Below are 25,879 nucleotides of genomic sequence, written 5' to 3' on the forward strand. Positions count from 1 at the left end.
TATGTACCCACCCTTGACTGATCAGCAAAGTAGCCCCAGTGAGGCCTAACCCCAAGGGCCGTGCTGTCCTTAAGTGGGAAGCCCCTAACTCTCCCCTGGCACCTGACAGATGGCGCCTCCCCTGCGCATCCCCATCAACCCCATCTGAAGATGCTCTGTCCTTTCCATCCCCAGCCACCGTCCTTTGCTGCAGCTCACGGACCCAGGCAGTCCACTCCCCTCCCACCCTCTTCTTTCAACACTGGGGAATGTGCTCTTCACCCACCGCCTCCCCACGAGGGACGGATACTCCAGGGAAGCCACTTTCCATGGGCACAGGTGAGGGGCCGGGTGGAGGGAAGCTGCCACACTTACAGGGTTTCCTTTCTCTCCCCGCACACCTGGGAAGCCCGGAGCACCAGGGAGGCCCACTTCTCCCTGTGAAGACAACATGTTCATTGGGAGTCAGTGCGAAAGCTCTCCCCAGGGAAAATGCTTCTGCAGCCAGGCCGTGGGCCGTGTGCTCTCCAGTCCCTGCTGTCCACCGCCTGGCATCTTCCGGCTTTGTGGAAGTTACTAGAAAGCACCGTAGTGGGGAAAGGGGGATTCCTAAGCCTTTGTCCGTGGGGGCCCTGAGCTCTTGTCCACTCTGTTTCCTTTCCTGAGAACCCCTATTTTGCCTTTCGTGGTGTCTAAATCCTCCTTATCCTTCAGGACTCAGCCACAAGGTCACCTCCTCGCCATCATTCCTGACAGTCCCTGAGTCCGCAAAGCTCTCTCCTATGCTCCCACACCCGCATGTCACCACTCACTATATCTGTTCAATTGTCCTTCAATATCCAGTTTATCCTGGTTCGTGGCTGTGACCCAATGCCCAACACAGCCACTGATGCACAGGACATGCTGACGGTTACTGAGTAAATAAATGAATGCATAAAATCAATACAGTGAGCTCCCAAAGAACAGTATTTATTCCTCTTGGCATTTGAAGAATTTATACGAGACCTAGTGTATAACAATGAATGGATGAAATGAATGAATAAAAGCATGAACAGACCTTCTCTCCAGGTCGGCCTGCCAGGCCCTGCTCCCCGACTTCACCCTGGGGATGGAATAACAGACACCCCATTACTTTTCGTTCACACCTGTGATGACAGCTGTCATTCCCCAGCTGGCCCACATATGCCCAGCACCTGCCAGGCACAGCCCTTAGTTCTCAAGTATGTAGCCTGGTGACGGGGACAAGAGTCATGGGCTCTGAAAACCAAAGTGTTAGCATTTCTGGAGAGAGGGGTTCCACACTTCACATATTGTCTTTTGCTTCCCCCCAAAGAAACAACTCCTGGGATTGCCCCACAGAGTTTACACTGGTTGAATCCATCCATCTTGAGCTTAAATGCTTATAATTCAAAACATATGACTCCCAGAGCCACCCATCTCTGAGTCTTGCTGCATGTTGGGGAAACTAGACTCCATGCAGGGTCCAATGATGAAGGGGAAGCTGGAAATGAACTTGTCCAAGCTGACTAGCTGTCCCGAGATTGTTGTTCAGTCTCTGTGCATACACACAGGCAGCCTTAGAGTTAGGTCACAGTTTCATTTCTCCTTTCCCACGGTGTGTTACAATGAAAGCCAGTCTTGGGTGACATTCTGTTAAACATCCAAGCTTATGTTAAGCATGCCCCAAAGCAGAGCACACTGGTTCTTGCAGTTTGGAAGTTTTGTCCTCAGCCATTAGGTTCCTGCTATGGCCTGAATGTATCCCCCAAAAATCCGCATGTTGAAACATAATCTGTGCTGTGGTGGTATTAAGAGGTGGGGCTTTTGGGAGGTGATGAGTTCATTAGGGCTCTGCCATCATGGATGGGGTTAGAGCTGTTATAAAAAACGTTTGAGGGAGCCCTTTTGCCTTTCCACCATGTGAGGACATAGACATAAAGTGCCATTTACAAAGCAGAGAGCCTTCACTAGCCCCAAATCTGCTGGCACCTTGATCTTGGACTTCCCAGCCTCCAAGGCTACAGGAAATAAAGTTATATTGTTTATAAATTGCCCCCTCTAAGGTATTTTGTCATAGCAGCCTGAAGGGACTAAGACAGCTCCTAAGTAGTACATTGTGGTCAGGTTGATGTAGGGGACACTAACCTGATCCTAAGGCATCAGGCTGCTGTGCTTACCAAGTTAGAAGTCACCCAGGCACAGAAGTACAAGGTAATGCTGAGAGTCTATAATTTCTAACCAATGGTGGGTGTGTCTTTAAAAATCACTAACTTCTTGAATGACAATTTCTCTCTAATATTCATTATGCTATTGCATAAAACCTTTGGTGCAGATTTCATAAGGAAATGTGGTTTTCTGATAACTGAGTGGACGCACAAATGAATGAATGAATGAGCAGGTGGTGTGCATGCGCATACGGGTCTTCCCTGGAGCTCCGTAGCTATGCCAGACTCGACCGGTAGTGAAGTCCAGCACCACCACCACTTACCAGAGTGGAAGGCAAGGGAAAAAAGTAACCCGAAGCGTTGTTTAGCATAAGCACTCATTTCATCCTGTAGCTCTGGTGCCATTAACAGTAACTGGCATCTGAAATCAGCACATACTGAGATGCTAGACACACTCCAATGCTCCCATCAATTCCCAGTGTTTACAAGCACAATTAGCAAGAATTGCTCTAACCAGAACTGTGCAAATACTCGTCACTCAAATTGCCGCTTTAAATCTGCTAGGATGGCAACACATTTGCAGGGGGAACCGCTTCTTACATGCTGAGACAGGATAAGTGGCCGAGTTTGGTTAGAAAAAAATGCCGAAGACTATCTGAAGTGCCTCCTGAATTTGTGTTGTGAACCCCAATCCTAAGGCACAATGGAGAGGGCTGGGTATCTGGAATTTCTGACAGGAGCCCCGAAACATCGGTGCCTCTGCTCGCACTGCAGACAGCTCCCCTCCGTGGGCGGACTCTTGCAGATCTGCCATCTGCAACTGACTCACAATCATCTTGGGAAAGAATCTGTATCTTCACCTGGCACTTGGTCAAAATAAGGTAACCAGACCCTATGCCGCGTCTCTCCTGGGACTATGGCTGTGTCGTAAAAGCATCACAACCGCAGATGTTCAGCTTTAAACTTTCCAGAGAAATGTTTCAAACACAGGGCACTAGAATTATACAAAAATGACACATGTGAGATGTGGCAATAAACTTCTCTGTTTGAATCTTTCAACCATCAGTGATGATCCGAAATATAAAACACGTACATTGAAAAACTAGAGAAATCCCCCCCACCCCGCCGAGGGTACCTCTAATTTTATCCCAGTAATTCTCATAATCAATCATTTTTATCTACAGAACCCTGCATAGCAAACTCGATGGGAACAGATTTCTTCACTACTGAATACAAAGTTGAAATTCATACAATATAAACCTAGAAGGATTTGCCAATTCACGAATTCAAGAAAACACAACTATAAGGTATGGCTGACTCCATAAAATCCTTGTAGTCCAGAATGCAAAAAAGCAGTAGACCTATATAAATGCTTTAAATTCTTTCTGGAAAGTGATAGAATTTCAACAAATCAATCAAACATTTAAAGGTGGCCTGAGTGCTTTTAAGACCACATGATTCACCCCTCTACACACAACCACCCCAGGATATGCATGAAAACAAACAAAAAAACACAGCAAATTGCATATTATTACATTTTAACGATCCGGGTATCATTATAAATATTTTTTAAATGCCCGTATGGAAGCTTAACATAGGAGGCTGCTGTGCCTGCAAGAGTGACGGGGACTCGCCCGTGCACTGATCGGGAGCGCGAGGGCTGGGCTCCCAGGACCTGGAGTCCAGGAAACCGGGGGCTGCAGAGTGACTCTGAGCAATGCTCTTTCCACAGTTTGGAATACCTATGTGTGCCTGAGACAACTGGGTGCAATGTAATCTGTGCTTTCTCAGCTCCATTTTAATTTTGTCTTCTAAAGAATGACTATATTATATAAAGTGAGACAATAGGGGACATTTGCCCACCAGCACCTTCACTGGCCACAAAGAGATGACCTGAGTCATGCCCTTCCATGAGGTCAGCACTGCCACTGTGTGGAGTCCAGGCCGCTCCTGTGCTTCTCCATCCAGTATGCCCTTACTGAATACCTCTGTAGGGCCTGACTGTGCGCTGGGAGTGGCAGATGCAGAGGTGACTAAGAGTTAGTCACTGCCCCTGAGTCGTTTATCCCCCAGAAGAGGGGGATCTCTGCAGGTACGGATGGCGGGGAGGAGAATCTCCCATGCAACCACCCATCTGGAGAACAGGTTTCCCCCAGAACCACAGGTTCCTGTGCACACACACACATGCATGTGCACACACACCACACACGGGCCAGCCCTCTGTAGTCTGAGCTCACTGCATTTGAGCCCAGGCCACACCTGAGCTGAGGGCCTTGAGGCAAAACACGAGGCTGCAGTACATTAGGAAAGCTTCACAGGGACACAGCCGTTCTCGGAGGCAGCCTGTGCAGAGTGGCAGTCGTCACCACAGGGCACTCGGGGCTGTCCATTCTCAGGGAGTGCCTCCCCCAAATCACATGCCGAGAAGCCCCCATTTCTCCCTTGGATCCGTTTCTCACACGTCTCCACCCACTGGAAGCCCAAGAGGGCTGAACTCTGCAGATTGCATCAGCCAGGCTGCCCGCCTCTGCCTTTCTGTGGGGTTCAGCCACTGGGGAGCACTAGCAGTAGCACAGGGCTGACAGAGAGAGAACGTGCACCAACGAGAGAGCGTGCAGTGTGCCTGTCCCCCTTGCTCGCTCCCTGCCAGGACAACCCAGACAGTGATGCTGTTCTTCTCCCCAAGGCCACAGCTCCCACAGGAACGGGGCCCCTTCCCCGCTACAGAGCTCTCTGGGCTCCAGGAGCCACACCCTTCCCCCCGCCACCCCTCTGTCCTGGGGGTGGTCGTGGCTCTAGCCAGTGGGTTGCCATTCCTGGTTAGAGCCCCTGAACCCTGCCCATGCCCTTTTAAATAGCCCCTTTTCAATTTTCCTATCTGTTTTCTGCCAGGTCCCAGCTGATACACACTCATTCCTTGGGAAGTTGAGGCTCACACACAGTCCCAAACACACCATCTGGAATAACCATCTTAATAGCAGGAGAAGTCCATACCCTGAGGCCAGGTTTTCCAGGCAGACCGTCCTCCCCTCTTTCTCCGGGCTCTCCCTGTAAGGAACACGAAGCAGAGTTTACAGGAGAGGGCCACAAGTGGACCACACACACTCACAGCTAGTTACAGATTGGTGAAGGAAGAAAACTACTTGTACTTGCTGGTTTTGGACTCCTTTAATTCTGCGTGATCACCTAACCACAGTCGTCACACGTGGCAGCTCATCCCACCTCCCAGATTCCTTATTCAGCAGCTCTAACTTTGATTTATAAAAATATAATTTAGCAGAATTGGCACTTTTTTCTTCTTGAGAGATTTAGAGTAAGGAAGATGTTGCATAAGTGTTTTTGAGGATACAAAAGTCTTGGTTAGCCATTTATCCTTTGTCTTGAAAGATAAGGGAGAAAGATGTAGAATATTTACATAAAATGAAGCTAAATTCATATTTAATGTGTGTTTTGTCATGAAATAGTTGTATTTCTAAGTCTGTTTATTGAAAAGGACAGCAAAGTTTCCATAACACTCAAAAGTCTCCTTTAAAGGCTGCCTTCTAAGGACTGTTGACAGGCATACCTGAGCCCTGTATGTTTGCTATGAAAGAATAACATTCATTTGTTAAAATGTGTTGTATAGTTCTATAGTTGTACATTTGAAGGACTTAAACTCTATTTGCATCTCAATTTTATGATATTTAACCTCTGACTTTTACCTTAATAATCCTACTATAATAAGCCTCACTAGAATATTTTTAAAATTGAGGTCTCTTATTGTGTTATTAAGAGTATCTGAAAGTTTTTCCTTCCTGAAAATAAAATACATATATTTGGAAGATTAATTTTAAAGCCCAAGGCTTCCAAATCCTTCCCAAGTTATCTAAGAAGAAATAAAGAGCTCTCCCACATCCGACCTTGTAACTCCAAATATTTCAGCTGAGTCCTGATCCAAGGCTCAGGCAATCAGCTTATTTTAAAATTCAACAACAATCAAGAATTTCTTTTGCCTCTGTGTTTTGGGTTCCCAAGCAGACACCAACCCAGAAGTACCAACCTTGGATCCTGGCAGGCCTGGTGGTCCATTCAGCCCATCCTTTCCAGGTGGTCCCTGGGCCAAGAGGGAAAACGTAAAATAAAAATGCAAAGGCATTTTTAGGAAAGCACTGCATCAAGTTGTTTCAAGCCAGGAGCTGATTTTGCAGCCAGAAACCAGGAGGCCAGGGCCTTCCCTGCTCATCAGCTGCTGCCTCTCTCCAGTGTAACTATGGTCTCTGTTGGACCACGTTTCCTTTACACATTCTGTTGTCATTGAATCAAATATCACTATCTGGTTCATGTCCAATTTCCAGTCCCCTAGCCATGCGTGGAGGGTGGGGTATGGAGGGGTGGGGGGCAGGATATCTTCCAAAACTTCTTCTGATGGCTTCATTTCTACCCTAAGCTTCAAAGAGGCCCCTGGGGACAACACCATCCACATTACTCCAACTCTCTCGTCTCCAGAATCTCTCTGCCATCTGTCTCCCCTCCCACTACCGTGCTCCCTTCCTCTTGCCCTTCGAAAAGGCAAGAATTCAACCAGCTGGCATGATTTGGCATGACTGCTTTTTGTTCCCCATGACGACACTGAGGAGCTCCGTGTTGTACTTTCCAATACAAGGTGCTTCCTTGACCACCATCCTTATGATGTGGCAGGACAGGTGTCATTGCAGCTGTTTGCAGGCGGGGAGCCGAAGGCTCTGAAGGTCGAATGATTTACACGAGGCCACTGAGTGAGTGCTGGGGACCCACAGAATTTAAACCCAGGCCTCCTGGCCCCACCTCCAGGCCCCTTCCTTCCATTTGATCTCCTTTTTCTCTGTGCCTTAAATGCTGTATCAGTTGCATATGCCCAGACCGAAATAAGGCAAATCCTTTCCCCCAACAGAGTCTCCCATGTGCTACTGCTTCAGCAGCTATTAGTGCTATTCAAAAGTTAATGGTTTTTATACTCTGGTGATTCTTCACCCACAAAACCTACTGCTGCCCAATTTAAGACTCATATATCCCTGTGTCTCCAGCCTGAACTGGTGACTATCGAAAGGAGAGCCCCACTTGTATACAGCAGGTGTGCTGGAAGCTAAGGCTTCTGGAAGGGTAGGAGGAAGGGCTTGTTCTGAGTGTCAAGCCCACTTGGGTCCATGAAAGGTTGATCTTGACCAAGAGCAAATACCAAAGTCAGAAGAGGTGTTTCCAGCCTTCCCAAGCTACAGCCTCATCCCAATAGACTGTGAATGTCTTTGACTATCTTTTTTTCTTCTCATAACACCCTCCCCTCTTCTAAATGTCCACACTAATATAAATACTTTTTGATGAATCCTTTAGCTCAGATGAGATTGTCAATGTGTTTAAGCTTTCAGATGGCCCTATCACTTGTGTAAAATATTTGTTGGTGACAATGCAGTTGACTGTGCGTCCCAGGAATGTTTGTTGGTGACGATGCATTCACCTGCTGTGGTGTTCCTTCTGGATGTGCATCAGTTCACCTGAGTGTCCATCACAGCCCCAGATTTATGTCTGACACCCTTTTCCTGCATCTGTATCCTCCATCAGTGCTGGGGGTTACATAGGCCTCCCCTAGCCAGGTCTTCCCCCTGGGGAGTTCCCTAAGGGAGAACTAGGGGAAGGAAGTCCCTGAAACTGGAGCAGAGGCCTTCCTGGAGTAGACCATGGGGTCCCTCCAGGACTCGGCCACATGGTACCAGAATACTCACAGGCCACCCTGCCATTTTGCCCCGACGAGCTGACACCACTGCAGCAAGGGGACACATCTAACTATGCCCGTGTCCCTCCCATGTGGGCAGACATTAAGGTTTGCTGAGCTCCACTCGCCAGACTTAAAAGAAATTAAAAGGCCCACAAGACACCCAGGGTCTTTCAGTTTGCCGTGTGAGGAGACACAATCAGGATTATGGCGGAAGAGTTTGCTACACCCGGCCTTTCCTCAACCTCCCTGTGCATTGCTTCTGGTCCCTCGGGTGTCCCTTATGGACAAATGGGCCCACCTTCAACAGCAAAGGACTTTTGAATATGTCTTTGGGTGACAAGAGCAAGGGCAGTGGCCTGAGGAGAGTAGCCAGGGCTCGTGGGACACATCCCAGCAGGCAGAGAAGAGCACAAGGAAACCTCCAAGAAGACCCTATTCTAGGGGCTGAGTGCCGGGCCTCGGTCTCCACTGAGTAAGGAGCCGTCAGCTCTGGGAAAGCAGCCCTGGGCCAGCTGCAAGGCCCCGTCATTCCCGACTGGGCAACAGAGGGGCAGGAAGATGCCAAGAGATACTCACCGCGTGCCCGGGAGGCCCAGGTTTGCCCGGGAAGCCAATCTCTCCAGGTAGACCCTGAAAGGGGACCACATGGAAACTGTTAGTCTGACCTATTTGGAGGTCAGATCCTTGGCCCAGTGTCTTCCTGGCATGGGCCCAGGCCTCTGGCGCTAAGGAGGGCCTGGGGCCTCTGCCATCCTCACTCCAGCCACTGTGAAGCGGGAGTGGCTGCACCTTTGAGGCTGGCATGTCCACGGCTTGTCTGGTCTGTGTCGGGGCCCCCGTCATAGTTACTGCTGCCTGGTAGGATGAATGGAACTGTCTGCCTCTTCTGATCGCTGGGTGTGTCCCACCCAGGGGGCAGGGGTGGTTTCTGCCCCCTGCCCCTTATGCCTACTTTGGGGACACTTTCCCAGTGGCCCCCGAGAAATGGGATGGGGGGGAAAGGTTTACAACCACTTTCCCTGGTCCTCTGTTTTGCCTCAAAGCCAAACCACAAACTATTAAAAGACACTAGAGAGGACAACCCAAGACTGATATACGTCCCACACCACATCTCCAGAAATAGCTGACCCAAGCTCTACATGAGCTGGAGTGATATCCTAACCTAAGGGACCCAAAGGTCAGAGAGTCCAGAGGCTTGGGGTGTCTGCATGTGGGGACCCTCCTGTTTGTGCTTTCACACTAGACCCAGGCAGAAAGAAGACAAGCGGCTAAACACAAAGATGTCCCCGGCTCCCACAGGCCACGAAACCACCATCGAACTGCCCTTGTGAGAAGAAATCAACACCAGTCTTACCGGAGGACCCCCAGGTCCAGGGGGACCTGGGACACCAGGTGGTCCTGGGGGGCCCTGTGAAGAAAGAGCATTGGAGGGTTATAGAAGTGCCTAGACCAGCCATGGAGGCTGCCATAGAGAGAGACAAAAGTAAGGGGCGCAGTGACGAGGTGGGGGCTTTGTTTGTAATGTCTTATTTTTCAAACAGAAAGAAACAAAAGCAAAAAGAAAAGATTTGAAGTAAAATTTGCAAAATGCTGACATGCATCATATTTGGATATATAACCATCTGTGTATTATCTATTCTGCTATATATTTAAAATATTTGAACATTTAAAGTAAACACATATGTTCGTGCATGCATGCATACACACGACAGGCTGATGCCTTAACAAAGATCTTCTGGAACAGTGGTTCCCAATCGCGAGTCATAGTACAGAGCTGACGTCAGTGTCAGAATCACCTGGGGTGATCAGTGCTCAGTCTGGGTTTCAGCCCAGACCCTCTGATTCTGTGTGCTTGGGCCTGGGGTGGGTGGAGCCGCACATCTGTACTTGTGAACGTTTTCCTGGTGATTCTATGCAGACCAGGCACGACAGCTACTCACCAGACCTAGATTCATGTGTTATTTCAATCACCCACCAGCTGCACTTAGACTTTAGGGAGACCTCAACGTCCAGGAACAGAAGCAGACAGTCAGTCAACAGAAATGTAAGACAGCTTTGGTCCCAGGTGAGAGTGAGAGGTGGGCAGGGGAGAAGCAGCCAGACAGGCCATGATGTTAGAACAGAAGAAGGGCCCAAGTAAACCTGCAAGCACAGAGCAGGGAGGGCCCCCTGCACCTGGAGGGAGGGAGGCAAGGGCCAGAGAAGGTGCCTGAGTCCTAAGACAGCCCAGGAAATCACCCACTGGCCAGGCAGACACAGGCAGGGGCGCCTCGTGCATGAAGGCTGCCGGTCAAGGTATTGTGGTTTGAGCAACAGCCAACAGTTCTGTATCAGGACAATGCGGGCCTGCTCAGGGCCAGGACGGAGGCCTTGGGTGCCAGGGTGAGGATTTGGGACTTCCCATGTAGTCACAGGAAGAACTAAAGGCACCTAGGAAGGCACGCGTTGGTCCCACGTGTGTTTAGAAAGGCAGCTATAGTCGGGAGGAGGCAGGGGGAGAGAGCACAGGCTCGGTGTTCTGAGAATTTATAGGTTTCCAACAACCCCTGCCCAAGGACCACTCATCTTAGAACAACCAGTTACTCCAGAGCTGGAGAAGCTTCTAAGAGATAATGTCCTTCCAGGTGTTCACAACCTCCCTCTCCTCCCTCACCTCCATCACTGCCTGTCACTGCCCCACCCAATGCTGGGGGCACAGAGCACTTCTGCTTGCTCAGGTGCTTCTGGATGTGCCCTCCCCGCCTCCCCACACCACACCTCCCTTCTCAGATGTCACCACCTTTCTGAGAGCTTCTCTGCTTCCTCAGGTGGAAAGAATCTCCCCCTCCTCACGCTCAAGGCCCGCCCACATGCTCCTCTGCCACGCAGACCTGGGAGGGCAGGCCCTGCTCCTTCCCTCGGCATCTGGCACAGCCCAGCCAGGCCCCCAGCAGGTGCTCAGTCAATGAAGTCACCTGAGTTGAGCTGTGTTCAGAAGAAATACAACCACGTGGCCGCGAGAGGGCGCTAAACACTGAAAAACGGCCGAGGGGGCTGCATCCGGAGACTGTTCCCTGTGCGCCCTCTGGGGGCACAGGTGGATCAGAACAGGCATTAAAAGGGACCATTAACCGAATAGGACTTTGCCCGGCACCTCGGCCTAATTTTCTCTGGAGCTCACTCAGTCCTGTAGCATCTGCTGTCATGGAATTCATCTGCTCACAGCCGGAGCAACTGAGGGCCCTGGCAGGGCTGCAGGGTGCCCTGGGCGGGTCCGATTTGGGTCCTCTCTGATGGATGAGGGCTGAGGGAGGCCCCAAGGAAGGCTCCACCTAAGCCCACTGTCTGCTCAGCCTTGCGAAGCACAGGGGCAGCTCCAGCCCGCTCTGCTCACCTCTCTTGCCAGAGCAAGAGCCCTGCAGTGACACCACAGCTCCCCCACTCCAGAGGCACATGCCAGGCAGTCTAATTTGACTCCAGTATGATCTTTGAGGGTCTCCCAGAACCCCCAGCCCCACAGAGCTTATCCGAGGCCCCTCCCCAATGGTGCAGCCCTCCCTCCACTAGCAATTTGGGTGCATTTAGTTTTCCACTCTCCTTCCATCCCCAGCTATGCCATGGCCCATGCGGTGTTTTGTGCTCTTTCAAAATAGGGATCCCAGGACACCAGGCTCCTGACCTGCCTATCACTCTGACTCCTCTTCTCTGCCTTCTTCACCTCTTTCAAACACCCTGGAGTGCCGTGTTTGCTAGTTTTAGAGTCTCACAGCATGTTAGAGTTGATGGATCTTTAATGATCATCTGTGGAAGTTAAACCTCCTTGTTTGACAACAAAGAATACTGAAGCCCAGAGAGGGTCAGGACCCCACCTGAGGTCACACAGCCATCATCTCCAGGAGGGAGAGGTATGTGGCCCCTGCTGCAGAAGCACCTAGAAAGCTCATCGTAAACACAGGTTCACAGGCCCCTTGTTTAGACTCAGAGGCTGACCACAGGTCAGGGCAGGTCCCAGAGGTCGTGACTTTCTGATGAGCCAGCAGGTGTGGGAATTAGTCATCAGCCTACCTCCACACACCACCAGCAGCAGCAATGAAAATCATGAAGACCTAACAAGGGGAGGGAGGAGAAACCAGCATTGCAGGAGCAGGGCAGGGAATCAGCCACCTCCATCCCCGCCTTCAAGCGCTGACTGCATTCGAGCCCCTCAATGGTCATGGCAAGCAGGTCTCATTCATCCCACCCTGTAACAAGGAACTGGGACTTGGAGGAAAATTGCCTGCAGTTAGAGCAAGCTGGCATTCAGAAGTGGCGCCCGGGCCCTGAACTCCTGCTGAGCCCCTGCCCCAGCCGTGGCAAGTGTCTGCACAGTCCCCACTCGGGACGAGGTCTCAGCCCTCCTGTTCCAGTGGTCCAGCCCCATCCACCTTTGAATGATTCCATCTCCTGAAAGACTCTCTTCACATTAAGGAGGACTAGAACTTACAGCTTTAAATACAGGTCTGAAGGTCCCTGAGTCCACCTCCCCGGTAAGACCACAGCACCTGCTTCCCTGCTGTGCACACACTAGAGGTTTAATAACTGTCTGCTTGTTCGATGCTGTATGCACAGGAATGAGAGTAAAATCCTACACAGTAATTAAACCACACAACTGCAGTAGCCATTGCCAGAGAAAGAGAGAGAAGCTAGAAGCAGCTGGAGCCAGCTGTCAGAAAATCCAGAAACTGCTTCTAGGAGCCATCACAAAATGGGGAGGTGATTTGTTCCCAGCCTCCTTCCCAATATACAGGGGACCATCTTGCAACTCCAGCTGCGATGCATACGGGGGCAGTGGCAAGAGGGAACAGCCATCAGGACGTGGTCTCCGCCAACTCGCCCGCCAGACCCTACTGTGTTGGCCACACTCTTCCTTTTTTAGGCCACCAGGGGGACAGGCAGAGGCCACAGAAACTGGGAACACAGCATCTGCCTTGCCACATGGGTTCCATCCGGTCACACCCTGGTTACCAGACAGCTCCTGCGGCTCAGACCTCAGGATACAGGCTTTCTGATACAGCCTCGGGCCAGCCATGAGGAGGGCCATGGGGCAGAGGCAGTGTCCTGGGAGGACCAGGATGTACCAGCCCTTAGCCCACAGGCTGGGACAGCCAATTAGACCTTGGCACTCCGCAAAAGGGAAGGGAGAAAACCTAATTTTCTAAAGCACCTACTATTCTATTATACAAGGTCTTTATCCATATCGCCCCATGACATCCTGATAGCACCTGCCTCCCCACCTGTGTGCAAGTCCCTGCGCCCAGGGTCCAAATGGTTCAGGGCTGGGGGCTGCAGAGCTCCTCACCCTCCAGGGAGCAAACCGAAGTCTCTTGGCCACTTCCCAGCTATAGCCAAGCTCTGTCACTTCACTGAGGTGCAGTTTCCTGGTCTGTATAGGGTGGTTCCAAATCCTACATCCCTTACGCATTTCTGGGAAGATGGAGAAGGACAGTACCTCAGGACAACAGGCACAGGCCAGGCTGTGGTGCAGACCCACAGACGTGGCCTTCATTATTGTTGTGGTCTCCTCCATGGCACTGACCCAGCTTGGGGTTGAGGAGATTCTTGATAAATATTTCTTAACTCAAGTTGAATAATTAATACAACATCAAAGCTGAGGACACCAAATCACAGAGAGAAAAGTGAGGAAACTCCTCCAAGAACACCCTGATCCTAAAGACAACGCCAGCCTCAGACCCAGCGGTGCAAGTCTCCAAGGCCCAGGTTCTCTGCCTGCACCGGGCCAGGCAGCCATGGAGGCCCTGAGGAGGGGAGAAATCGGAACCTGCATGGGAAGGACCCTGGAGATGGGGGCTGACGCCACCCTGGTTAAGTCAGCATGGCCCGGGGAGAACAGACAAGGGCACACTCTCTCTGGCTCCTGAGTTAGGAGATGGAAGCTCCTTGGCCTTTCTGGGGAGGTTGGAAGCTGAGAGGGGACCAGGCAGGACCAGGGTTGGAGGGGATATGGGTGTGAGTGATCAGATACCAAATGATCACTCAGCCCCAGCCTGGGACTGAGACGGGGCTGTGTAGCCCCAGAGAGACTTCTGGACAGCCCGGCCAGGATGCACACAGGCCACGCATGGCTTTTGTGTGATGTGTGGTGTTTACTGTGGACACAGCCCAGCAGCATCTGATACAGGGTGTTCTCCAGTGAGTGGCCAGAGGAGGGAGCGAGCTGGGCATCCATGTGTGGAAGGGACTTTAGGTATTTCCTTGGACAACTTAAGCTTTCTCATTTTCAGTCGATGGTCGGTTGTGCCCAATTATCTGAAGGACCATAGCAGATGGAAACCTGTCTTTTACTCATCTGTCTTCCTCTCCAGATCATGGACAACACACAAGAAGGTGTCTCATCCCTTTATTAAAAGAGTTTGTTCAATAAAATTGGGAATTAGTCAAAAGGCCGCACTCAAGGATCCAGAAGGCCACCTGTGGCCCCAAGGCCACAGGTTCCCCACCCTGTGGGGGATGATGGGTTCGGATTTGATGTGTTGAGTTTGAGAGTGTGCAGAGCCTGAGAGATAGACAGAGACAGAGACCCAGAGGGAGGGAGAGAGGAGTCAGAGAGAGAGAGACATTTCTTTGGGGTCACTGGGAATGTACACAGAGTGCTGGTATACCCATGTTGTCATCGGCTGAGGGCTTCCATCAGCCTTTTACATTTTCCAGGTAAGGGAACGCTGTAACAGAGGCTGAGCATTGTCGCAACTTTCTTAGATGATGTACATGACACTTGAGCATTTCCATGGCCTTGGGGGACCTTACTGGGAAGCTCATTAACTACTGTTGAGATTGGACCAAACTGCTTTGGTCTTCTGACTGACGTTTTAACTAGTACTCTCATTTTATGTCTTTTTTTCCTCTTGAAAATCAAGCTGAACCATATCCCAAACAGAACTGCCATGTGGGTTACCTTGCAGGTAAGTTTCCAAATGAAACTAGAAGACAAATTGAAAAATCATAGGAAAGCAACATTGACCTTGTTTTCTACTTTTTTTTCCTACATATACTTGAATGGCATTTGGGTTTTCTGGGGAATAGGAAGCCCTTGCCTCTCCTTGCACTTCCCCCTACCCCACCAAAAGAAAACCCTTTTAGAAAGCCAAAGATTCCACAAATTATTATCCTTTTATGAAATGAAACTAGAAGACCAATTGCAAAATCATAGGAAAACAACATTGACTTTGTTTTCTATTTTTTTTCCTACATATACGTGAGGATATTAGGGTTTCAAGAAAGAAATTGAGCTAAAAAAAATCAAGACTGAAATGCGAGACCCAGCACTGTCAGGAACTCTCCGAGGTGTTGTGGGCAAGTTGTTGTTCTCTGGGCTGAGCGGTAGCTAAGTAGGAGTTTATGTGAAAAAATAGGGCTTCGGTTTAGAACGATCTGGCCAAGTCCTAGGTGACCTTATACTACCTCGGTGAACTTAGACAATGGGCTTTACCTCTCAGAGCCTTAATCTCCCCAACTACAACAAGTTCAGACTGTTAAGTGTGGATTAAAGAAGATGTGTGAACTAGCCCAAAACATGAGAGGATTTCACAAATGTCACTTCTCTTTCTTCTTTTTTAATCATCAATAAAATATCTAAATAACCAATTAATCTAAATATGAATGAGAGTAACAAATTAGCCAATCGAGCTCACTGTTAACAGAATATATGACTGATTTCACTATTATTAATGAAAACTACTAAGCAACAGCTCTGCTTATTAATTAACCAATGAGTCCAATTATTATTAACAAAATAACATTTGATCCCTCTAATACTACAGTGACTAAACAACTTTTTAATATGATTAGTAGTTATAATGTTGATGCATAAATAACCAATTAATCTAATGATCATTAATAAAGAAAAGGCAAATAATTATTCCTAATAACCACCTAGTCCCAATTTGAGTAGATTGTGAAGTTAGATGGAAGTTGAAGATGCATGGAAATTACTCACATAAATCAGCACAACTCTAATGACTGCCCACCTCAGGAAGTTTCTGCACAGGGGCCCAGGCCCCTGCCTGTGTTCCCACCAATTCAAGGCACTTGGTCCCGAGCACAGCATCAAGCAGGACTGCCTTTGCAACAACACTTGGCCACACTAAACAGAGATTTTCATCTTTCCTAAAAGGCTGCCAGGATATAGGAGTCACCACATAGGCTATCAAGTATGCATATATTTATTATAAAATTTTTCAGCAGGTAAAATTTTTTATCTTAAAAAAGAGACACCAAAAGCATATTACAGGATGCCTGCCACGCTGGGGCTTCACACGCTATGAGGCTGCAGTACTGGCTCTTCCCATAACACGTGGAGCTAATTAAAATCTCTCAGTTCAGTTTCTCTAGTTTTTAAATTGGGAGTGAGTATATTTTGCTCACAGGCAGTTATAAAGAATAGACACAATTATATATGAAAACTAAAGAGAGTATCTGGCAATAGCAGAAACTAAATAGGCATGTTTCCCTTTCCTCTTCTCCCATTGGCCCCTTCAGGGATAGGCCTCTGTGGGATCAGTCTTGATTTTCCAGATCAGCACATGAGTTCTGCTCTGGGCCTCCATCTAGCCAAGCCCTGACTCGGCTTTTGTTTTATGATGCTTTGACATCTTGAGGTCTTGTGGAGGGAGGGAGGGCCTTTCCCTCGCAGGGTTAGCTAATTTCTAGAGATGGCAGCAACTTGCTGGAGAGCAAGACTGTGATATGAAACCAGGCAGGCCCTAATCCATACTCCTCCCACAGCCTTTAATCAGTACTAAGGTTTGGCTACGGTTTGTAGCCAAGTCTCATGTTGAAACGTGGTCTCAGTATTGGAGGTGGGGCCTAGTGGGTGGTCTTTGGACCATGGAGGCAGATCCCTCATGAATGGCCTGGTACAGTCCTTGTGGTAAAGAGTGAGTTCTCGCTCCACTAGTTCAGGTATAGCAACTCAAAACAGACTGCAACGGTCAGGATCCTGGAGTCTGGGACAGGACACTCTCACACTGCCCTAAGTCACCCCAGGACCAGGCATCAGGCAATGGGAGATCACCCCTAGTGCCCAAAGCCTATTGAAATTATTCAAACTATCCAAGTCTGTGCCTGTTCAGCTGCTGACCCTGCCTTGTCATTCCTTCCCTCGAAAACCACGATAAAGGCTTGTGCCTGCGTTGTCTTCTCACTCCTTCCACCTCCAGACTGAACCTGGCGCTGCCCCGTGCAGTCCTGCAGGAACGGAATGTCCCCTTCTCTGGGAACTGTGAGTAACAAGCTCTCTTTTCAACGTCCTTTGTCCTCTGATCTGTTGGCCTCACCCTACCTGAATAAATCCAAAATTTAGGGCTCATATTAAAACACCTTCTTCCTCTCTCTGTGTCTCTCTCTGCCCCACTAATGTATGAATCCTCGGGGCATGCATTGCAGCTACTCAGATTTTACTTCTCCAGAGCTGAATTTGCTATACCATGGGGACAAATACCCATTGAATGAACAAACGAATGAATGAATGAACAAGTGAACAAATACATGGATGGTGAGCAGGAGAAAACAGGGCCAAGCCCAGGAGCGGTGGGCACACGAGCATGTCAGAAAGCATGAAGCAGAGAGAACGGCAGAGGGCTATGGGAACCAGGCCTCCTAGTTCAGGGGTGGCTGGCCTACACGCAGCTGTGAGTCCATTGCACCAGATCCAACCCAGAGTACCAGGTAGTACATATGCAAACTCTATATTGCCTGATTCTGAACCACTGAGCTCCCCAAATACATCAGGGCGTATGATTATTGGCAAACCCCAGTCATGAAAAGCCTGGTAATATTTATATCTGCAGCACCCAGCTCAATGTCTGGCATTCAGTAAAGGTTTTCTGAATGGAAATGACTTCAAAGTTAAAAATAGAACAATGAAATATATTTTCCAGGGTAGCAAACAAAGAGTTGTAGAAAAAAAAAATTGTAGCTTAAAATAATTTGATAGAGCTACACTGACAATGAATTTTAAAATATACAAGCTTTGCTCACTAGGAAGCAAGGTCATAAAACAAAGACTAAAACCATTCCATTTTTCATTATTAATAGCAAAGTGCTACAATCAATGTGAAATCTTTAGAAAACTGTGAATTATGATGGATCATACATTCCTATTCCTTGCCGTATCCCGACCCGAATGAGAGGTGTAGAAATGAATCTCAGATTGCATCCAAGGTGCCCATCATTCATGAAACACTTTCACGTCAGCAACTGTAAAAACTGCCTTCTGAAGTGTAGTGAGCAGTTTCCTGGGTGGGTGCCTCCCTGCCAGTACACAATGGTTGGGGTGACTACCACCCCGGGGAGGCCAGTGTGGAGGTGGAGGTGCCCAGTCCCAGGCCATGCTGAAGCCAGCTGCTTTACCACAGCTCTGGGAGGACCAGGCAGAAGAGCCCAGAAATGACTTGTGCCCACTGCTTGCTGCCAACACGTCCAGAACAGGGACAGCCACCATTTGGTTACCTGGTGTTCCCTGTACTTTGGGGACCTCATTATCTCCTGTCATGGTCCCGTTCTTCTCTTCAACCTCCTTTTATTTTTATATTGCCCTCCTTTTATTTTTATTATTATTTTTAACAGATGATGAGACCAAAATTCAAAGCATTGAGTAACTTATTCGAGACCCCTCAGCCAGAAAGTGATGCGAGCTGGGATCTGGGCCTGCGTCTCCCTGTTTCTCACTCTGCATATTCTCCCCCGGCACTGCTTTAGCGTGACATGCTTGCACTGATCTGCAAGGTGGGCTGGGGCGTGGGGAGGGCTTGGGACTCTGATGCAGGGAGAGAGGAAGAATGAAGCAAGTCTGAACACCTGCAAGTGCCAGGCAGGGGGCTCCGGGAGTTCCCCGTGATGCCACATTTACAAATAAAGGGGACTAAGAGAGTTGAAGGCCAAGGTCACCTGGGCAGAGAGGGATCTGGAGTCGAAGCCAGGTGTCTACTTAGCAGAGGGTAGCCCTGAGTGGATCCTTCTGCATCTGGGAGTCTCAACCCTCATCCGTGACGTGGAGACAGGGACCCTGCATCTGCCCATCTGGCCAGGTGATTGTCAGGATCCACAGAGACAGCATGGGGACAGCACATCTGGAACTGTGTGGAAGCAGGGGGCTGGGCTGAAGTGTGACAGCCCAGGAAGCTACACCAGAGCTGAGCCTAAAAGTTCCATAAGAGTTAGGAGAGGAGGAGCAGGAGGAAGAGATCAGGAATCCAGGGACGGAGAGCAGTGCCTGTCGGGGAACAGAGGCCTCTGTGATTGGGGCCTAACTTCATCATTTTACAGATGGGGAAACTGAGGCCCAAAGAGGGGAAAGGACTTGGCCCCTGTCCCAGTGTGTTGGAAGACAGACTGAGATCTGAATGCGGGTATCTTGGCCTCTACGATAGTGACGGCTCTTTTGATTTTTCAGGCCTCCTAGAGGAGCCCCTCACAATTCTCACTGAATTCATTCTCCCACCACTCTCTGCTTGGGGGCTTGGTGCTCCCGCTTCACGAGCACTGGTAGATTCCCGTACATACTCTACGCCCCCAGGGAGGCTCTGCCTCCTCCCACCCCTGCCTGGCTGGCTGGGCCTTGTCTGCCAAGAGCAGGGAGCTTCCTCACGGAAGGTTTCCTGGCCACCTCGTCCTGGGGTCCTCACCCCACCTCCCACGAATTCCCTTTCTCATAAGACTGGTGTCATCACTCTTGTCATCATGTGCCGGCCCACCTCTAGACCGAAATTCCTTCTGGAGGGCACACAGTGGCCATTCTGCCCATATCAGCAGCTCCCACACATCAGGAAGGAGGAAGGAGGGAGTCAGAGAGGACAGACAAATGACCCACTGATGGCTCCTTTTAATGCTTTGAGGAGGTGACTAGCAGGATGCTAGTTACCAACCTGAGAATTGCTACCTGGTCATTTATTTAATCAGAAAAAGTGGCGTTGCCATAGAAGAGAATTTAAAAGACAATAGTTACCTGCAGCCCCAGCAATCCAGGGATTCCAGGCGGTCCCGTGTCACCCTTCTTCCCCTGAGTGCAAAAGAAGCAGCTACAATTAACAGGCAGGCAGGTGTCACCCAGGGCCATCCCAGTAATGTGTCCTGGTGGAAATTCCAGTCTTGATCGCTCCCTGATTAACTGTCCCCGCAGGAGTGCCCTGGAGAGCAGCAGCCAGGGAATGGGAAAGGGCTCCGGCTCTGGGGTCAGGGGGGCTCAGCCTTGGATCCCAGCTCTGTGACTTTGATGTTTTTGGTAACTAACACACGGCCCCAAATTCAAAAGGTACAGAAAGGTATACCTGAGAAACATCTCCTTCTTATCCCACTCTCAGCCACACGGTTCCTTTCCCTAGAGGCAACTAATTTACCAGATGTTGGTTAATCTTTCCCGAGATATTTTATGCACTGGTAAGCATCACACACACACACACACTTCTGCCTCCATGTTATCCTCACAAACTGCAGCGTGCCATTCAATCTGTTAATAAACATTGCTTTTCTCCACATAATTTATCTAGGTTGCATCCTATTTGGTATGTGGGGAGTTTCTCTGGTCCTTTCACCGCTATGCAGTTTTCACCCTAAGGATGAGATGTGATGCGTTTGAACAATCCCCTTCTCATGGACAGGTTGGTGATTTGGGCCATTTCCACTCTTCTGTTTGAATCCATGCTGCAGTGCATACCCCATGCCCAGCAGGGTGATCACCAAACCCCCCAAATCCACCTCTTTAAATAGGGGTGAGGTGTGTGTTGGTTAGTCTAGTTCATACGATGTGATAATGGTATATGTTGTATAACAGAGGTTATCTGAAGGATGGAATGCAGGAATTTTCGTTTATGTCCTGGTAGTTTTCTTGATTAAATAAAAACATTGTAATCAGAAATTAAAAGTAAAACACAATCTTGGATAAGACCCATATTTTTTGAGTACCTATTTTGTGGCAAACTCTCTTTCTGGTTCTTCCCACACTGCCCTCATTTAATTTGCTCTGCAAGAAGACCCCGGACCACTGCAGCAGCCTCCTAAACAGCTCAGCCATGCACTTTTCCCCTCAAGCAGCCAGGATTATATCATTAAACCATAAATCAGGCATGTCACCTTTGCTCAAAACACTGCAATCCTTCTCAACTCATCCAGCACAAAACTTGAATGGCCTCCAGCCTGCCCTCTGTGACCTCATGCCCTCCACCAACTCTGTCCCCACCTCCACCCGCACTGGCCTCCCTCCTCTACCTGGAACACACCAGATACATTCCAACCTCAAGGTCTTCCTTTTGGCTTTTCCTTCTGCATGGAACGCTTGTTCCCCAGGTATCCACAGGGATTGATTCCTCAATTCGATCTGGTCTCTGCTGAGATGCCCCCTTCTCTGAATGTCTTCCTTGACCAGCCAAACCAGAATGGCACCCCTTCTGCCCCATCATGTCCCCTCTCCCTGCCATGTTTCCCTCTGTGTCACTACCAGATGCACCACTGATGTCTGTGTTTCCTTTTTGCCTGTTTACCCCTCCTGGGACACAAGCCTCCTGGAAGCAGGGGCAGGCTCTGTTTTTGTTTGATGCTGTGTCTGTGGGCTGAAAGCAGCACCTGCCACATGGTGGACACTCAGTAAACATCTGCAGCTGCAGGAATGGTCCCTCTGAGATTGATGTGGTCCCCATGACAGTGGCAGTGGGCATGGCAGTGAAAAGTTAGAGAAAAGTGGCACTCGGGAGGAAGGGAAGCCACAACTTTGTGACTTATTGACTTGCAGAGAGAGCGAGTCAGAAGCCCCTGGATCTCTGGAACCCCTTCGAGCTGGAACACATCAGGCTGGAGGGTGTGATGAGGTCTAAGGCAGAACGAGTTTCTTGATCCTCATCAGGTAAATTCAAAATGTGGTCACAAATACCCTCAGAAGAGAGCCAGGCCTTGGAGGCATTTGGTCTCTGCATCTGAGCAATCTTGCTCTGATTAATGTGATGTCAGGAGCTTGTCACAGGAGACCGGAGCGTCACCAGCTCTCTTTCCTCAGGGAAGGGGAACCAGACACCTTAGTTTTCTATTTAGACAGATGTCCCTCCCACTGCACCCAGGCCATGCCACAGAGAGTCACTGGTTATTCACAAGACAAATAAACCATTCCCTTCAAGGTCAGAACCCAAGGCAACAGCATGGCTCTGCTGAAAGACTAAACTGGGAGCTGGGAACATTTAATGGCTGGTAGGAAAAGACCCGAGAGGAGAAGGAATGCAAAGGTCTGGGCAGCGACTGAGCAGGATTATTCATTAAGATGCTGATGTTGGCAGGAGAGGAGGTGTCACTCTCCCTCTCCCACTACCACCACCATTGTGAGGACACCATGAGGTCCCAGTCGCTCTTTGCTTCCTCAGCCAAATTGGTAGGGGGATTATGTACTGATGTTGCTAATGCTCAGGGAGAAGCACACCTAGGATGATAACAGGATTTGTAAAAGGCATGGATCCAGGAGGCGCTCCTGTGCCAAGAAAGTTGAATTGATTTGACCTGAAAAGGCAGACCTAGGAGGCTGTAGGAGCCACGTGGTAGACAAGAGAGAAATGCAAAGGAAAGCAGCTACAAAAGTAAACATACAAGGGTTAGGTTTTCGGCAAAGAGAAAAAAAAAAAAAAAAACCAAGATGATGCCAAGAGTCCAGAGCAAGAAAAATGTTAGAAATTTGTGATCATAGTGGTGTCATAAGGCAGCCACTGCCTTGAACAAGGTAGAATGTTTTATGGACAGCCACGAAGGAGTGTCACCCAGAGGAGCATGGGACCACATCTCTCCAGCCAGTTCCTGCGCCTGTGTTAACACCTCCACACCCCAGCGTCCTGAGCTGCCTGCCTTCCTGTAGGCACAGACGAGGAGACGGCCCTGCTCCCTGGCCCAGTCTCTTTACTTTCCTCCTGGCCAACCTGTGCCAGCAGGTTATCCTTCCTAAAGGGTGAGCAAAGCTCTGTCCAAGTCATTTCCCACCTCTAACACAGTCAGAAGCCCCTCATTATCCCAAAGATATAATGCCAGAGCTGTTTGATTTGGAGATTGCCAGCCCTGAGATTCCAACCTGCCTTTTTGGCTATATGTCCAGTGTTCACACCACATCCCCTAAGCAAGAACCCAAATGGACCACTTAGCTCAGCCCCAAATACCCCCTTAGGATTTCTGGCCTCAGAGACTTTGCCCATGCTGCTATCTCTACCTGTAATACTCCCTCCACATCTCAACTGGTGAAAATCACATTCCAGCCCAGTGCATCTCTTTCATGAAGCCTCAGCAATAATGAGAAATAATAGCCAAACAATGAAAAGAAACCATATTTGAGATATAGATTCCCTGGTGCCACCCAAGAGCTAATGAGTTGTAATTGCCATAGGTGGAGCACAAAGTTTCCAGTAACAGTGGACTTGGTCAGTCAATGCAATCAAAGGAATCCTCTGTGTTATTTTCCTAATCCCTTTCCTCCGTGATATTGTAAGAAAAAAGAATTCTAAATCTAAGACAGATGGGGAAGGGCACGCCATTTAACTTGCTGCGTCTTAGTTTTCCCACATGGAAGATTATAATCATTGTAATTATCTCAAAAGATAGTAGTAGAAGAAATAATTTAATACTTGAGGAAGTGATTTATAAGACATAATGAAGCATCACCCAACTGTAATAGACAATGAAGAGAATAAGGAGGAAGACGATGATGACTATGATGAAAAAGAAATAGTAATAGCAGTATTCTTGCATCTTTGTGTCCTCGTAGTGAGTGATAGACTATGTGTCAAACATACCAGGTTTTAAAATCCCTACCTCCTAGCAGTGCGATGGAAAGCAAATGAGATGATATTCACAAAATGTTTAGTAATAATGGTAATGGTGGTGGTAGCAGTGATGGTGATGGCAATGGTGGTGGTGGTGTTGGTGATAGTGATAGTGATGTGGTAGTGATGGTGGTGATGGTGATGATGGGGGTGGTGATGGTGATGCCACGTGGTGGTGATGGTGATGGTGGTGGTGATGGTATGATGATGGTAAGATGGTGGTGGTGGTGATGATGGTGGTGGTGATGGTGGTGGTGGTGGTGATGGTAAGATGGTGGTGGTGATGGTGATGATGGCGGTGGTGATGGTGGTGGTGATGGTATGATGATGGTAAGATGGTGGTGGTGGTGATGGTGATGGTGGTGATGATGGTGGTGGTGATGGTGATAATGATGATGGTGATGGTAAGATGGTGGTGGTGATGGTGGCAGTGATGATGGTGATAGTGGTGGTGGTAGTGATGGTGGCTGATGGTGATGGTGAGATGGTGGTTGTGGTGGTGCTAACAGTATTGGTGGTGATGGTGATGGTAGATCTAGTAGTGGTAGATGTAGCAGCTATGTTATCTCTTCATTCTTGTCCCATAACTCATTATGAAGATTTGAGAAATGCTGGCAAAGGCAAGTTTTGCAGCAATAAAGAGCTGTTTCATTAACAATAGCACTGTTTCTTGTCATTTTTCTTTTCTTCTCTTTTAAATTGCTACCCGGCATAATATCTGGGTAAGTATTTGTGATTTGTCATGAGGGCAGATTTTTCAAGCTATTCTCAATGTCAGGATGCTGAGCGGAACTGGCATTTCCAAGGTTGCCTGAATGCCCACAGAGAGGAGGGAAGATATAAATTGAGAACATCAATTCTTCCCCAGCCAGGATGAGTTAACACAGCCATCTGAAGGGCCATTAGCAGGTAAAAGGATTGCTTGTGCAACTGATACTAATATGTGCCGTATGTCTTTTGCTCAGTCCCTGTTCTCTAGGCCCCAAACGTCAAACATGATTATTTTCTACTGGTCAGAGCTGAAACCAGGTGTGCAGGGAAAACCTAGGGTGTCCTCGCATAAACCCTGGCTCCGTGCCATAGAATTAGTCAAACAGTATCCTGTGATCCAAACTATACTGTTACCATCTGGTAGAGCAGAAAAAGGCAGGAAAAAGGGCTTTAAAAATGAAAAAGTAAAACAAATTCAACCTGGGTTGCCACTGAAAAAACTGCCTGTGTTTCTTTCTTTCCCCAGCTCTACTAGAAATCAGAGCTTCTGGGCCTGATAGCTTTCAGCAATAGTGAGACCCTCAGCTCCCAGGGAAAGGCAGAGATAATGCAATGTGTGTCCAGGGCATCATGTAGGACAGGCACGGTCAGTTATTAAGGGTCCTAGAGCTATTCAAGCCAACTACAGCAAGGACAGCTAACTTCCACTTTAGAATTCGGATGTTTATGTGGACACACACACACACAAACACACACACACACACACACACACACACCATACTAAAGCATAGACAGTGAAAGATACAGCGTCCAGTAAGACAGCTCTGAGTGCTAATTCTTGCCCCCACTACTCACAGCCAAAGTGACACTCAGTAATTTGGTTTACACCTTGAAGTCTTGGATTTCTCATTAGTAGAATGTGACTAAAACTGCCAGACCTCATAGGATCCTTGTGAGAATTCGTGAGAACTGTGAGTGCAGATCATTACCTAGAGGAGTGCCTGCGATGCACTGACTGTTCTCTCAATGTTGTTCCCTCTCTACCTTCTCTCAGTTCTACACCTGCAAAGACAGATCACATTTTTAAAATGTGTTCTTAAAGCAACTGCCACAATTGAGAACAGCCTGTGGCATATGGGGAACATTGCCGTCTTCGGTAAGAAGGGGGTGTCATAGTTGACAGCATCACTTCTTCTGTTCTCATCTGCTGACGAGAGAGAAGAGAAACCAGAAGATAATGAGAAAATGATCAAAAAAACCAAAGAGATTGCCACCAGCTTGCAGGAAGAACAACAGCAAAGATCTAAGTGACCTTGAGAAGGTCATTTCATCTTTCTGGACATAAAACTTCTCACCATGAGTCTCAAGAATAACTTTGTCACGATGATTCTACAGTGTGGACATTCCAAATTTTACATCAAGTTGAAATGTCTCACAACATTGCATTTATTTTTTTGTTTTGTTTTGTTTTGTTTTGTTTT

The 25,879-nt window shown here is 48.6% G+C and overlaps 1 protein-coding gene across 1 annotated transcript in view; it reads right to left on the minus strand.

Annotated features, from left to right (window-relative positions):
* Positions 1-25,879, minus strand: part of COL22A1 (collagen, type XXII, alpha 1) — a 253,420-nt gene that overhangs the window by 109,356 nt on the left and 118,185 nt on the right. The window contains exons 23-29 of the mRNA XM_012648005.1: positions 19,853-19,906; positions 9,227-9,280; positions 8,449-8,502; positions 6,184-6,237; positions 5,139-5,192; positions 1,037-1,081; positions 355-417 (exon numbers count right to left, since the gene is read on the minus strand). Of these exons, the coding sequence (XP_012503459.1) occupies positions 355-417; positions 1,037-1,081; positions 5,139-5,192; positions 6,184-6,237; positions 8,449-8,502; positions 9,227-9,280; positions 19,853-19,906 (378 nt within the window). The remainder of the gene's footprint in view (positions 1-354; positions 418-1,036; positions 1,082-5,138; positions 5,193-6,183; positions 6,238-8,448; positions 8,503-9,226; positions 9,281-19,852; positions 19,907-25,879) is intronic.

This window comes from Propithecus coquereli, unplaced genomic scaffold (genome assembly GCF_000956105.1).
Source record: "Propithecus coquereli isolate 6110/MARCELLA unplaced genomic scaffold, Pcoq_1.0 Scaffold28, whole genome shotgun sequence".
NCBI lineage: Eukaryota > Metazoa > Chordata > Mammalia > Primates > Indriidae > Propithecus > Propithecus coquereli.